This window comes from Quercus lobata, chromosome 10, assembly GCF_001633185.2.
Source record: "Quercus lobata isolate SW786 chromosome 10, ValleyOak3.0 Primary Assembly, whole genome shotgun sequence".
Classification (NCBI taxonomy): domain Eukaryota; kingdom Viridiplantae; phylum Streptophyta; class Magnoliopsida; order Fagales; family Fagaceae; genus Quercus; species Quercus lobata.
The window spans coordinates 56,807,550-56,822,547 of record NC_044913.1 but is presented as its reverse complement, the minus strand read 5'-3'; the positions used below and the strand labels follow the sequence as shown (position 1 = coordinate 56,822,547).

General features: G+C 33.3%; 1 protein-coding gene and 1 long non-coding RNA gene across 3 annotated transcripts; both read left to right on the top strand.

Moving 5' to 3' along the window:
* Positions 1–5,942: 5,942 nt before the first annotated feature.
* On the top strand, positions 5,943–10,822 carry LOC115965039 (putative disease resistance protein RGA4). Its single transcript, XM_031084248.1, has 4 exons — positions 5,943–9,641; positions 9,771–9,897; positions 9,985–10,050; positions 10,310–10,822. The coding sequence occupies exons 1-3, from the start codon at positions 5,993–5,995 to the stop codon at positions 10,001–10,003; spliced, it is 3,795 nt and encodes a 1,264-aa protein (XP_030940108.1). The 5' UTR covers positions 5,943–5,992; the 3' UTR covers positions 10,004–10,050; positions 10,310–10,822.
* A 1,001-nt stretch (positions 10,823–11,823) lies between these two features.
* On the top strand, positions 11,824–12,753 carry LOC115963400. Of its 2 annotated transcripts, none has more exons than XR_004085818.1 (3): positions 11,824–11,979; positions 12,135–12,353; positions 12,538–12,753. It is a non-coding gene; the product is annotated as an uncharacterized LOC115963400 (long non-coding RNA). The 2 variants fall into 2 exon arrangements; XR_004085819.1 differs by lacking the exon at positions 11,824–11,979 and having other exon boundaries at positions 12,008–12,162; positions 12,275–12,353.
* Positions 12,754–14,998: the final 2,245 nt, after the last annotated feature.

Sequence of the window (14,998 nt, the reverse complement as noted above, 5' to 3'; positions counted from 1 at the left end):
GAGGTCCTATTTGATGCACTCTCTCTGTTGCCCATGGGGGGAGAGAAAAATCTTGAGGGTATGGCTGAGGCTGTTGTCCATGGGGCCAAGAGTCTGCATACCAGAGAGGACAATATTATGCCAGTTGTGAATGGGTGGATCCCCTGACCGGTTTATGTGGTAGTATGGTATATTTATGATAAATTACCGTATGTTAGATTTTATGGCTTTGGAAATTATATGGTTAGTGCTCACAGATTAGAGTATATAGTTTCAAGGTATTTACTTTGAGAAACTTTGTGTTTCATTATTAAATCATTCTTGTCATATTATTATTATTATTATTATTATTATTGAAGATGAAACTTGCATTTCCCCCACCCCCATTAAATATGTTACTTATTGGGCTCTGTCTCACACCATTATTTTGTAAACTTTTCAGAGTAGGCAACAATCTTTTGAGATAGCTTTTTGATGGCTAATAGTAGTTAGACTAACTACTGATGGAGGCTGAACTTTTATAATGGATATATTAGATGGTGTACATCTTAGACTAGGCTTAACTCATTCTTTTGTATATTATAGTGGTTATGACTGTATTCCCACTAATGGGACAAGCGGTTGATATGTAATTGTTTATTCAGACCTCTATTCTTTTGTGGCCAATGGTCCTTGTAATTAATGCTTAATGCTCTAACTTACTCTGTGAGTATATTCTATAGGATTATTATGATAATTCTTGATGTTGGTACTTGACAAAATTTATGTGGATTGAATTGTCAAAAAGGAAAAATTTACAGGTACTTGAGAAGTCTTTCTCATGCTTTGGACCCTTTGAGATTTGGGGTGTGACACATGATGTATTCTTTTTGGATTTATGATGCATTTATCTTTTATGGGTTGTATATGTTAGGAGGAGACACTATGTGTTATGTTTTTTTTCTTTATTGCTTCTTGTTTCACACATGATACAGTGGTTATTGTTTTATATTATGAGGTTATTCATGGTATATGTCTTATTTTATATTTTGTGAAATCAAGAATTTATTTTGTTTTACTTGTATTTCCACACATGCGTTTATGTGTTTGTTGAGTATTTCAGGAATTTACAGGTTAATTCAGTCATGGCTGTTGTCTACACTGGCAACAGATAGATAGTAGTTAGATTGAATTATATTTAGGGCTATTTAATTTGAATGGGCTGTTTTTTTTTTTTTTTTTTTTTTTTTTTTCAAACTTTGTGCATTTCATTTTTGTGATGTGTTTTGTCACAGATTGCCAAAGGGGAAGTTTGTTAGGTTCTAAGACTTTAGGAATTAAATGTATTAGAACTACAATTTGTAATGTGTTGGCAAACTATGATAAAAACAAAGAATCTTGGTTTAGGCTACTCAAAGTGCATTTATTTGTAAAATTGAAATTGAGTAATTGCAGAATTTATTGAACTAAATCTGCAAGGCTTGATCGATCGAACCATGTGCATATTTATTTTTCTGCAGAATTTACAATTCAGCCCAAGCCCATATGACGTGTAAGGTTTTATATTTTACTCCAAGTATAAAAGGAAAAACCCTAGCTACATTTTAGAGGTCTTTGATGTGTTATGTGTTGAATCTCTTGTGAGATCTAGAGGTGTTTACCTTTATACACATTTAGGGTTATCAAGATCAATATTCATGTCAGGAACTTGGTGGTTGTTTCAATTGCTGCATAAAAAACTTAAAAAAGTTCTGAAACATAAAAAAGTTCTGAAACTTTTGAGTGGAGTCTCAAAGTCACAAGTAGGAAAACATGTGGTTGCAGTGGATCAAAGAAAGTAGTCCATGAACTCAAAGTTGTCACATAGTTATCGTAGTAAGTTTCTACTTTAGGTAGAAATAGGATGTTAGTGATCTAAGTTCTATTGTAAAAATTTCAATTCTTTCATAGTGGATTTGTTTTACCTTGAGGATAGTTAGGTTAAATCCTCCTCGAGTTTTTTACCGGTTTGGTTTTCCTGAATTATCATATCATGTGTTCTTTATATTTCCGCATTATTTACATAATATAATTTGAATGTGTTAACCTAGATCTAAATAATTTATCTAAGTAATCATTTGGCTAAATAACTAGGTTAAACAACTTGTGTTTTAAGGGGTCTAAAAACGTACAACATTAGATATCTATGAACTGTTTTAACTTTTATTTAGTTTTACTAATTCGTGAATGTGTGAATTGCTTTTAGTTTGAGTATTGTTGGTTTCAAAAGCAAATTTGGATTATAAGAGTCTATTATAAACCTAAGAATTTTTTAAATTGACTGGGTTTGATAGTTCATTTGCTCATTAATTTTTTAATGTAATTCCTTACTATGATTTTGTAGCTGATAAAGCACATCTCAAGGTCCCTAAAAATTGAAACTTCTATTGCAGTTCTTGTGAATTAAATTTGAGTTATTGGAAAAAAAGTTTGATTTCTTGACTGAATATTACTTAGTATTGGATTTGCATTTTAAATTTTTGTATGGTAGCTATTTTTATAGGTTGGTAGAATGGCAGGCAAGTCTGCGAAACCAAAATTAGAGACGTTATAGAGGGGGGGATTGCACCTTTGGATTTCACAAAGCATGGGTATGTGCCATTTAATATGCGGATTCTCTTTGGTTTCTTTTATTTTTCTTTTTGTTCGTTAGCCCACCATGAAGCTTAAATATAATTCAAATTATTGATATTGAACCATACTTTTATTTTGTTGTTTTGTTGTGATTGTTTAATACCTAGAACATGCTGCTTCTTTTTTGACTGCTATCCCATTTGGTTATACAAGTTGAACATCTGATATCTATGTTTTGAATATATCATATAGATACAGATCAGTGGAGATAAAAGATGATATCATATCCTTTTTATGTTTTGCTGATACAACGCATGCATATTCTTCAAAAAATTAGGTTCCAGTCTTCTCTTTACAAGCCATGACCTACCAGTTTAAAGCCTTTGTTGTGTATTATTATGATTAATTCAGGTGAGCAACAATGAAATGAAGACATTATGGTTGTTGATTGTAACATCTATTTATTTCCCTTTTCAAGTGTTATGGAAACTAAGAATTAATTTTGCCAATGAAGCTTACAATTGTTTACCATAAACAGTCCATCTTGGCAAAGCTAATAACATCCAAGTAATAAGGTTGAGCTTTGATTGCTATTGGACTCACATTGAAATTCTCTCAACCTGTTCTTTTTAATTATGTGGAATCACAAAAACAACAGAGCTTATACATCGATTGTTTAATCTATTGAGTTTTTTGTATGCTTTTTGATCAGAATTTAGTTTACTTTTCCTTTTCTAAATGCATCAATATATGCATGACTTCCAGAATCTTTATTGCTTTATCCTAGGATTTGTTCTAGGTTATGGAGCTTGGATATGACTTTTTATTTCTATATTGCATTTTGATTTACTAGATATGCCTATTGTGGGGAAGTAACTTTTTGAAAAGATATAAACAGAGAGAAATTCCATCGATGATGGAACTTATATAGCAATTGATATTTTTTGAAGGTAAAGATTGCAAAATCTATGTTATTTAGCCAAAAAAAAAAATAGAAAAGAAAAAAAAGATTATTATATCTATGATTTGAATTTATAAAAAACCTTAGGCTGCTCATTCCATCATTGGTACTTTATTCTTAGTCTTTTTACATTCATAAATGTGTTGTTTACAAATTATTTGATTCCCCAAAAAAAAAAAAAAAGTTGTCACTAACAAACATTTAATAATTAGCAGTTAATGACAGTTAGCTTATTTGGTTATTTGTTTATGTACAACTTTGAACAATTTTTAAGACTCTCACTTACAACTGTACTTCTGTCAACTTTCAACAAATAAAATTTTCTAATTAAATTCATTAAAACCATTATTCAAATTTTCTTTATATGTTTGTATGGTGTTTTCTATCAGAAGGCGGCTTGGGTTTTGAAAAAGGTTTTCAAATTGGTTTCTAGTGAGTGAATATTTTTGTATTACTAAAATAATTTAATTTTCTATTTAATTATAGATTTTTTTTGGAGGTTTGTTCAATGAATTGTATTTCTTCCTAATGTATCATATAATATTATATATTGTGGTACATGTTATATACTCAGTATCTTCCCCGTGCATTGCATGGGCTAGCGACTAGTTTTGTTGAATTATGAAATCATATTTTCACAAATTTAATTCAAATTGTAGATTCAAAACACAATTTCAAAAAGAATGTGTGTGGAATCTATATAACAAAATTTGGATTGAGATTCGGTATGTGATAATATAGTTCTCAATATTGAGATTGAAAGTAAAAAAAAAAGAAGTAATTTTCAATTTAAATCATTAAAAAAATAAAGTGAGAAAAAATTAAAAAAAAGGAAGTAGTAAAAAAAAAAAAAAGTGAGTGGAAGCTGGGAAATTGCATCGAGTACAATACTCAAAATATTGCACGGATCCTAATCTAATCCACAAGATTTAACCAAATCTTAATGATGATGTACAAGCTACGGCACATTGTTATGAAATGTCCCATCCCATAAGGATCCACTTATATGAAAAAGAGTCGGACCTGATAGATGTGTGAATGGGGTGTCAAATAGGTGGGTTTGGTGTGTGCATAATTGGGTTGGGTATATAAAACTCATTCACCTATTAAAACCCATTTAACTAATTGCTTCTAACCCAAACCCAACCTAACCCAGTTATAATGGATAAACCCCAACCCACCCAATTATCCAATTATCAAAATTACCAAAATGCCCATAAACACAGTAACAGCTCAGCGATAGGAAAATAGAGGAATAAGGTAAGAAACTAAGTGGTCCATCATTTGGTTGCCGAGAAAATTTTGAAAAATAAGGAAATGAATTTTGAAAATTGGATTCCAATTATTTACAAATCGAAAACTAGAAAAAAAGAAAAGAAAAAGAAAGTCAAATGAAGCAACTTCGACTCAATCGAACCAAATATAGCCAAATGGCTCTATTACATACACCAAATTCAAAAAATGAAGACAGTGAAGAATAAAAACTATCAATTCCTCAACTTTCTCAACAACCAAACAGATTTTGGATTTGAAAAAAGAATCTGTGAGTGCGAAGTGAAGAGAGGTAAAAAAAAAAAAAAAAAAAAAAATGAAAGGCAAATTTTGCTCCGATTCCCAGGGTTTTGCTTGATCTCGAGTCGCCGCTCAGTTTCACAGCCTTCAACGATCACATTCAGGTCAAGCTCGTCCTTCTTCTTCCCGTCGATCATCCAATCATTTCTAGCTTCGATTTCATCTTGAATTTCTCTCAAGGTTTGGAAAATGCTTCCTTCGATGCTTCGAAGCCGCTAGAAATGGACTCTGGTGAGCTCTTTTTTAATGCTTTTGTTAAAGATATTAACGAAATTGGAATGCGTTTGATTGCCGAGAAAGTTAGGGAAATAGAAATAAGAAGATTAGAGTCTAATTTTGTCTGAGGGTTGGGTTTTTTTTTTTTTTTTTTTTATAAAAAGAATTATATGGGAATGACTGGGTTGAATTTTGGTATATTGTTTTTGAGTTAAATGGACTTCAATGGGTTTTTAGTTAAAACCCAATAATTACTGGGTCTAATTGGGTTGATGCCTATTTAACCCAACTAATAATTGGATGGATTTGGATTCAATTAAAGTGGGTGGGTTTGAGTGGATAAATGAGTTTAGGTGGTTAAATGAATTTGGACTTACTTTGTCACTCATAAATTCTATGTGATGGAATATGTTTCCCCACTAAAGAAAAAAAAAAAAAAAAAAAAATTTCTTTTTTTTTTTTTTTTTTTTTTGAGAAAAGGTAAACCTCCTCTTCTAAAAATACAAGGCCCACCTTTTCCTTCCATTAAAAGCAAGGATGGTTCTGTTCGCATCCCATTAGGCTCCATATAAACGTCAAAAACAAATGTATGAAAGTTGCTGTTAGTCTTTGACATCACAATTCTGTTGTTTCCAAATACTTTCACCTTATATCTGACTTACGAAACCAAAGATGGCTGAGACTGTCCTTAATGTTGTTGCTGAGGAAATACTAGGCAAGCTGATTTCACTTGCTACTGAGCAAATCGGCCTTGCTTGGGGTTTTGAGGAGGAGCTGACACAACTTCGTGAGTCAGTAGAGATGATTCAAGACGTGTTAGCTGATGCAGAGAGAAAGCAAGTGAGTGACCGGTTCGTGATGCGTTGGTTGCAGAGGCTCAAAGATGTTGCTTATGATGCTGATGATGTGCTGGATGAGCTTGCTTATGAGATTCTCCGCCGAAAGGTAGAGATCCGAAACCAAATGAAGAGAAAGGTATGCTTCTTCTTTTCACTTTCAAACCCCATAGCATTCCGTATCAAGATGGCCAACAAAGTTAAGACTATTCATGAATCGCTAAAAAGGATTAATGATGAAGCAAATGGATTTGGACTTAGTAGAGCAGGATCGGTATATGGTAATCCTGAGACTATACCAAACCGAGAGACAGATTCATCTCTTGACCATTCAGAAGTTGTAGGAAGGGAAGATAGTGTTTCAGAAATAGTGAAGTTAGTGACTAGTACAACTGGTCAACAACTCTCAGTCATTCCCATAGTAGGAATGGCAGGTTTGGGAAAAACAACTTTAGCAAAACTAGTGTACAATCATGAGCTAGTAAAGAATTATTTTGATAAGAAAATATGGGTATGTGTCTCTGATGATTTTGATGATAAAATGATTTTAAGAGGGATTCTTGAATCCCTTACTGGTAAGCCAAGTCAATTAGAAATTAAGAATGCAATACTTCAAAACCTTCAAAAAGAGTTGCAAGGAAAAAGATATCTTCTCATTCTTGATGATGTTTGGAATGAAGATTTTCTGAAATGGGATGCATTAAGGGGTTGTTTGTTAGGAATTAATTCAAATTTTGGAAACAATATTATTGTAACAACCCGTAGTCACAAGGTGGCAGAAATCATGGAAACAGTTTCTCGACATCAATTAGAAAACCTAGATGATGATGAATGTTGGTCCATAATCAAGAAAAGGGTATCTGCAGTTCCATTAACTCCAGATTTAGAGGCTATTGGAAGAGACATTGCTAAAAAATGTGGAGGGGTTCCATTAGTAGCAAAAGTTTTAGGAGGGACAATGTCACTAAAAAAGGTGAAAAATCAATGGTTGACAATTCAAAATAGTGAAGTTTGGAGTAGCCTACATGGTAGTAATGACATGTTACCAATATTAAAATTAAGCTTTGATTATCTTTCATCACCATCTTTAAAACAATGTTTTGCATATTGTTCAATTTTTCCTAAAGATTATGTTATGGACAAGGAAGAATTAATTCAACAATATTGGATGGCTGAAGGGTTCCTTCAACCATCTCAAGGAAGTGATTTGGTGATGGAGGATATTGGTTTTATGTATTTTGATATCTTGTTAGCAAATTCCTTATTGCAAGATGCGGAAAAAGATGCATATGATAATATTGTGAGTTGTAAGATGCATGATTTGGTACATGACCTTGCCCTCTTAGTTTCAAAATTTGAAACCTTGATTGTGGACGGAGATTCGGAGGTTGATATTAGTCATGTCAGACGTTTATCTATCCAATCTGAAGGAGAAACGATACCAAGAATTTCTTTTTCAAAAGACCGTGTTAAGAGATTGCGCACGCTTGTTTCAAATACTAATGTGTTTGGCAACATGTTATCAAATTTTAAACGCTTGCGTGTTCTGAAATTGTCTGGGTTTAGCATAATAGAGTTATCAGAATCGATTGGTCGGTTAATACACTTGAGGTTTCTCCACATCTCATGTCCTAACATCAAAGTATTACCAAAGTCCATCACCAAGCTCTACAATTTGCAAACTTTGAATGTTTGTGATTGCGATCGTCTCAGAGAGTTTCCAAAAGATCTAAGAAATTTGGTTAGCTTGAGATATATTTTTGTTAGTAGTTGTGTTTACATATGTAGTTTACTGAAAGATATTGGGCAGTTGAAATGTCTACAAACGTTTCCATCTTTCTTTGTGAAACAAGATGCAGGTCATCGAATCGGAGAATTGGGGCAGTTAAATCAACTTCGTCGAGTATTAACCATCTATGATCTGGAGAATGTGAGAGATAAAGAAGAAGCTAGAAGGGCAAATTTAGCTGAAAAGGCCAAAATAGACAGGTTAGGTTTTTACTGGGGTTATAGTGCAAATAAAAGAGAAGTCAATTACAATAATGATGAAGACGTGTTAGAAGGCCTCCAGCCTCATCAAAATTTGAAATCCTTAAAAATTGGTGGCTTCGGAGGAAAGAAATTTCCATTATGGATGTTGAGAAGTTGTGATGCTAAGGATGCTTTGTCGCTTTTTGACAATTTGATTGAAATAAATTTAAGCGGTTGCACAGAATGTGAAGAAGTTCCCACCCTCGGATGTCTACCCTGCCTTAAGTTTCTTGTTATAGAGGGAATGGATAAAGTGACCTGCATAGGAGTTAAGTTTTACACCATGTACAGTGATGACAGTCACAGAAATGCATTGTTCCCGGCATTAAGAAAACTCAAATTGAAGAACATGAACTGCCTAGTGGAGTGGCAGGATGTTATGGAAGTGACAGCAGCACGTGTTGTATTTCCTTGCCTTGAGGAGTTGACCATTAAAGACTGTCCTCAACTGAGGAGTGCTCCATGTCATTTTCTATCTCTCAATAAATTAAAGATTCGTGGAGTTTGCAGCACCATATTTGAAAATGTTAGCAGTAAGCTTACAAAACTCACGTCCCTCGATGTTTCTTCAGTGTCAGAACTTGCTTTTCTGCCAATGCAGATTTTCTGTGCCTCTCTACGCTCACTTAAGATAGAAAAATGTGGGGAACTGAGTCATATACCGGACGCATTGCACGCCCTCTTTTCCCTCGAGACCTTGGAGGTAAAGGGTTGTCCTAAGTTGATGTCTTTTCCAAGTATACAAGGTGTTGCATCCCTTCTTCGACACTTGGCAATATCATGTGGTGATGAAGTTCTCCCAACTGGGTTGCAATCCTGCACGTCTCTTCAAGATTTGAGGATAAGCGATTGTCCTAATCTGATATTAATTCCAAATCTACGAGAATTACAGTCTCTTACCCAGTTAGAAATTTGGCGATGTCCCAATCTGAAATCAATTGCAGATCTAGAGGAATTGCGCTCTCTTAACAAATTAGCAATTTGCAAATGCCAAAAGTTGACAGGTCTACCCCAGGGATTAAGGGATTGTTTGAAGGGTTTGTCGATCGGTGGGTTTTGTGAGGAGCTGGATGTGTTCCCCAGTCTTAGTTCCATCCAACACTTGCATTCATCCCTTGAAAGACTATACTTATATGGTTGGGCTAAAATCAACACTCTCCCAGATGAAATTCAACACTTTACTGCCCTTAAACATCTGTACATAGGAGAATTTGATGAAATAGAAGCGTTGCCTGAGTGGTTGGGCAACCTTTCTTCTCTTCGAAGGTTGGATATTAAAGGTTGCAAAAACTTGTTGCATCTTCCAACAGTGCAAGCAATGCAAAACATAATCATGTTATTGATTAATGATTGCCCTAAATTAAAGGAAAGATGTACAAAGGGGAGCGGTGCAGAGTGGTCGAAGGTTTCCCACATTCCAATTCTTCGGATCGATTTTTACTTTTTAGAAGGCGGTATGCTTTCTAATTCATAGTCATCTTCTCATACAATCAATTATAAATATACATATTTCATAGTTTCCCCTAATTTCAATTTTCTTCTAATTTTTTTTTTCTTTCCATTTATTCCTTATGTTGTTTCAGCAGAAGAAGAACGAGAAAAATATAATGGATTTCTCTCTTCGCTAATTGAAGAAGAAATTGAAAACCTTACCATTCAAAAAGAAAAGGCCCGACATGACCCATATTCCAAATATAAAAAAATTATCCGGTAAGTCCATCTAAACTTGATATCCTCTCTTCTTCTAGAATAAACTTTTTTTTTAAAGGAACCATATAACAAATTATATGCGTGTAGGTTATTTCGTGGCTGTTAAACAAGATGGAAAAGAACTGAAATGCATTAATGTACAAAAAATTTCAGGTACTTCTATTTCTCTATTTCCCCAAGACGTTTCTTTTTTCTTTTTCAACATAATAGAATGAAAAAGAAAATATTTTTTTAATGGTTAAATAAAACTTTGTATACTTATTTATCGTGAAAAAGTAATAATTCGTTTGCACAAGATTGATAGTAGCATTCTATTGTTAAAGAGCTTCAACCAACATTCAAGTTTTTAATAGTCTAGCTTTCAGAGTTGTAGTTCACATTCAGTCTTAGCATTGTATTATGCAATTATCAGGTCCAGTGGGAGCATCACTTTGTAACCTGATCCATCTTGAACCCCTTCATCACGCTTGATATCTTACCAACAACACGGATAATATCTAATTTTAAAAATCAAGATCTATAGCACAAGCATGGGCAAATTCAGGAAGATGGGTGATCATGCTAGTGAAAATTCTGTGATATAAGATTTTGCTAATTTCTGGAGCAAATTCAGGAAGATGTGCAATCCATTTCAATAGAGATGCTCTCTGGTGTTTGATAAAGTATTAGAATTTACTACCATCTGATGCTCACTTGACGAAAAAAGCCGAATATTTCCTACTGTTTGCTGACAGAGTGATCAAATATGGACATATACCATTCCAAGAATCTTGTTATGCCCGGGTGTTAATTTGATTCTTATCTGGTTGAAGTTCATTAAAATTTGTGAGTTTCCTCCAATCTCATTTTCTTCTCTTCTGATGTCTCCCTTTTAACAAAATGTAACCTTCATGATTTCTCTATTTCGTGTACTTATAAAAAAAAAGATTTTTCTGTTTTATGTGCTATTTACTAAATTTCTTGATATTCCAAAAACTGTCATTATAATGCAATGGAAAGGAATGACTGTGTTCGTGAAGATAAGTGAATTAATAAGTCAAGCACTTTCCTTTATCTTCTAATATTCCTCCTCAAATTCATTCTTCTTTGTTAGGTTCAAACTTTGTGGCAAATATTGATGGCACTTGGGACTTGAGTACCCTGCACATGTTATGATTATCATTGATGTTGGATTCTTGAAGGTTTTATTCATTTATCTTTTTCTATGCTTTTCATTTTGTTTTTTTCTTATTCATTTTCTATGTATTGGAATAAAATTATGCTCCTTGGAGATTTTCTCTTTCACACTTCGAGACTATAGATGAACCCAATGACAGATATCTGCCAAAATTTATGGCACTGATATTAAACTGTAACAAATGTTTTATATCTACCTTTGGTTTATGTGCTGCTATTGTCTATTTCATTAGACGGTGAATCCCAAGCTTCACTATTGTAGTATAATGCCTTGTACGTTGGGACTAAAGATTCATTTCTGTTGGACAAGGCTAAATGTTTAGGGGTTTTATGCACCACCTCAAGTCTGCCTCATCTGCTTCAACACACAGCACCGTAATATTTAAAACCACAGAATTAATGGACTTTTTATTTCTTCTATAGTTGGGGGGGAACCTTTCATTTCTACCTCATCTGTTTGTTAACAGTTGTAAGAAGCCGGAATACCTACCAGCATTGGAAGTGGTGCAGTGCCTCATTAAATTACGGATGCCAATTATTTATCAACAGGGTCTCAATCTGCCTCGTTCCCTTCAAACAGCTGAAAATGGTTTAAGCAAAACAATGAAATTCTTTCATTTGACTTGTCTGTAAATTACCTGTCTATATCCCCAAGAAAGAAGAGCAAGTTTAGATTCAAATCAAAGAGAGCCTCTTTGCATTTTCTGTCTGATATCAAGTTCACACAATTTTGGGTAAACCATATTACTTCTTCTGAGTTTCTTTTTCTTCTTCTTCTTCTTCTTCTTAACCTGTGTGAAATTTCTGGTTGCTGGCCAATAGGAATTATATTGCGTCTATATCTGCAAATGTTCATAAGTTTAGTCTATGTGGTAGTGCAACCTTTGTCAACCAACAAAATATCAGGTGCATCTAAGTTTTCCAGGTTTTACATCATGGTTTATTGCATCTCCGATGTACTTGACAATGATCTTTTCTAATATACCAAATTCTATTAAGTCATGCACCTATTGAATCATTTTTCTTGTTATGGTTAGCTAACCTATAGCCCTTTGTTTCAGCAACATCTGAACTTTACTGCACTCTAAGGTATATATCTGGTGAAAAGCCATCTTACATGTTGATTGATTTTCAAAATAATTTCTTCTTCATATCTTTCTAGCTTCAATTAATGTCAGTTTTATTCTTCTCTTCTTGTAAGCTTTACCTTAGCAAAAAGGCTGATTGGTTTGGATGCATGCACATGTTGGGAGAATAGTTCTTAATAGTAAGCAAATAAGGTAAGCGACATATATAACTTTTATTTGCCATTAAGTCAGTTATGAGTTGTATGATTTGAAAGTTTTATATAACTTTTATTGGCCATAGATATGATTTGAAAGTATTCAGCAAAAAAAAAAAAAAGATATGATTTGAAAGTTTTATACATTAAGTCACTAATGAGTTGTATGGATATAAAAACAGTTTGAATGGCCACTCTGCTGAGAGATTTTGATGACCTCCCTAATCAATTAGAAGAGGGCAAGATGCATGGCATACTTCAACAGTGTGGCAGTACGGCATATTCTTGTTTCAATTGGCTTGTTACAATTACAAGGAACTTGCCACTTTAAAAGATTTTGGTAAGGTCTGTTTCTTGTGAATGAGTTGGTTAGATTCCTTGAAATTGATTGTGGAAGATGCAAACCAAAATTGTCTACACAGGTTCCACTTAGTCTCAGTTTTTGGCACATTAACAAATATAGCGAATTCAACCATGTCCTGCTATGAAAGAACTGAAATGTACTAGTGTGTAAACAAGTTCAGGTAATTCAATTTCTCTCCCAAGGCGTTTCTTTTTTCTTTTACAACATAATAGAATGAAAGGGAAATTCTTTGTCAATAGTTAAATAAAAATACGTATGCTTATTTATCACAGAAAAGTAATAATTTCCTTGCACAAGATTGATGTTAGCATTCTATTGTTGAAGAGCTTCAACCAACATTCAATTTTTTAGTAGTCTAGCTTTAGAGGTGTAGTTCACATTCAGTCTTAGCATTGTAATAAGAAATTATCAGGTCCAATAGGAATTACTTTGTACCCTTATCCATCCTAAACCCCTTCATCATGCTTCTAATCTCCCATTGTTCCTCTGTAGCTAAGTGTTATAGCAGTTAGCTGTGAACTGACTGGTCTTAGGCTTGAATCCTTCTTGGCGAGATTTGATTCATTCTGAATTCGTTAATTTAGAATGAAAGGGTTCTCTTTAACTGTTCTGAGTAGATAACCTGTTCCCTGTCTTTGTTTCTATTGCATTCTATACCAATGAAACACATAATATCTAATCTTCAAAATCAAGATTAAGAACAACTGTGGTGGGCAAAAATTTTGTGAAAGAAAAAGAAATATAAAGAAAATGTGTGATCTTGCTAGCAAATAATATGTCATGTTGAAAAATAGACATTTATATATCAACAATAGTGAGAAAATACACTGCGTATCCAAATTCAAACAGGGATAACAACTGCAACTTATTTCTCCTTCTCTGAGCAGCAACAATAGGATGGTTCCCTACTTCCCATATATATATATATAGACCTCTTCTTTCTTTCTTTACCCTTTTAACCAATTCCATGATTTCTAAAATCTAAAAGGTGAGCTTGAAGGTCTTGGTTTCATTGTGTCTTTCACTCTTTTGATAACATTTTTTTTTTTCTTTTTTGGAAAAAGTCACAATTCACCTCTATTTTTTTTATACCATTGGTTTCATTGCATCTAATTCATGTTTATTTTCTAACATAGTTTTTTGTTTAGTTGATGTCATTGCATCCTTGGTACCCCAATTGCATTGATTGTCCAACTACATTAATATTATTGTCTTGAGTTTTCTTTATATTTCTTCCTGAAAATATTTTTGGTTGTAGGTCACCTGGAACCATGTCATATACATATCCAGAAATGTTGATGAGTATACTATACTTGGTATCACTACAGACAATCATCAAGTAAGGCCCAGGTTTTTCCAATGCTGACACTGTAGTTTTCTATCTAGTATCTGTTAGCATTTTTTTTTTACAAAACTTTCTAAATATTTAGCGGTGAATCTTTTCTTTCCTGATATATAGGATTCCTGATGATTCTTCTGCTTTTCAAATATCATATTGTCATGGTTTCTCAAATCCTCTTCAGCAGTAAGCCAGTAACTTCAATGGTACACATCTATGATTAGCCTTCTTAAGGTAGAATCAATCACTCTCAAATAAAAATAATTAATGTCATAAACTATAAAATGGAAAGGAGAGAAACTTGAAATTTGGATAGAATTAAAATAGAGTTATTGCATTTCTTTTCTAAGTTCAAGTTATGGATTTTGGTGAGCCATTTTACTACTTCTGTGTTTTTTTTTTTTGATATCCCCCCAAAAGTTTCTGGTTTGTTAATCAGAATAATATTGGATCTGAAATGTTAATAGAAATAATCAACTTGGCCTACAGTGAGTTGCTAAGGCAATGAACATGTCTCTGTAAGCTGGCTTTTATTTGCAATTATTCAATTAGTACCATTTGGTTTAGAAATTAATTGTATTACTCAGATATATGACTTAAAACATCTATCAATGAAGTCGGCCATGACTAAAAAAAGTTACTGTGCTTTTATTCAATTTCAATTGTAGTTCCTACACTAAAAGCCTCGCTGTCATTGATAAGTTGAAACAAGATATAGTATGCAGTTTTCTTGGAAAAAGATAGAACATACAAGTATGAATGCCAAACCTAAATTCTTACATATACTATATGAAGGCTAACAAAAAAAAGAAAAGAAAAAAAAAGTAGTGATAGTTTCTAATTAAGGCTACACAAGTTCATGCCTAGTCAATATTTTGAGCTTTAAGCTTTGCTATTACCAACTGCATTACTTTATCTTGTAACCCAAAACACCCACTAA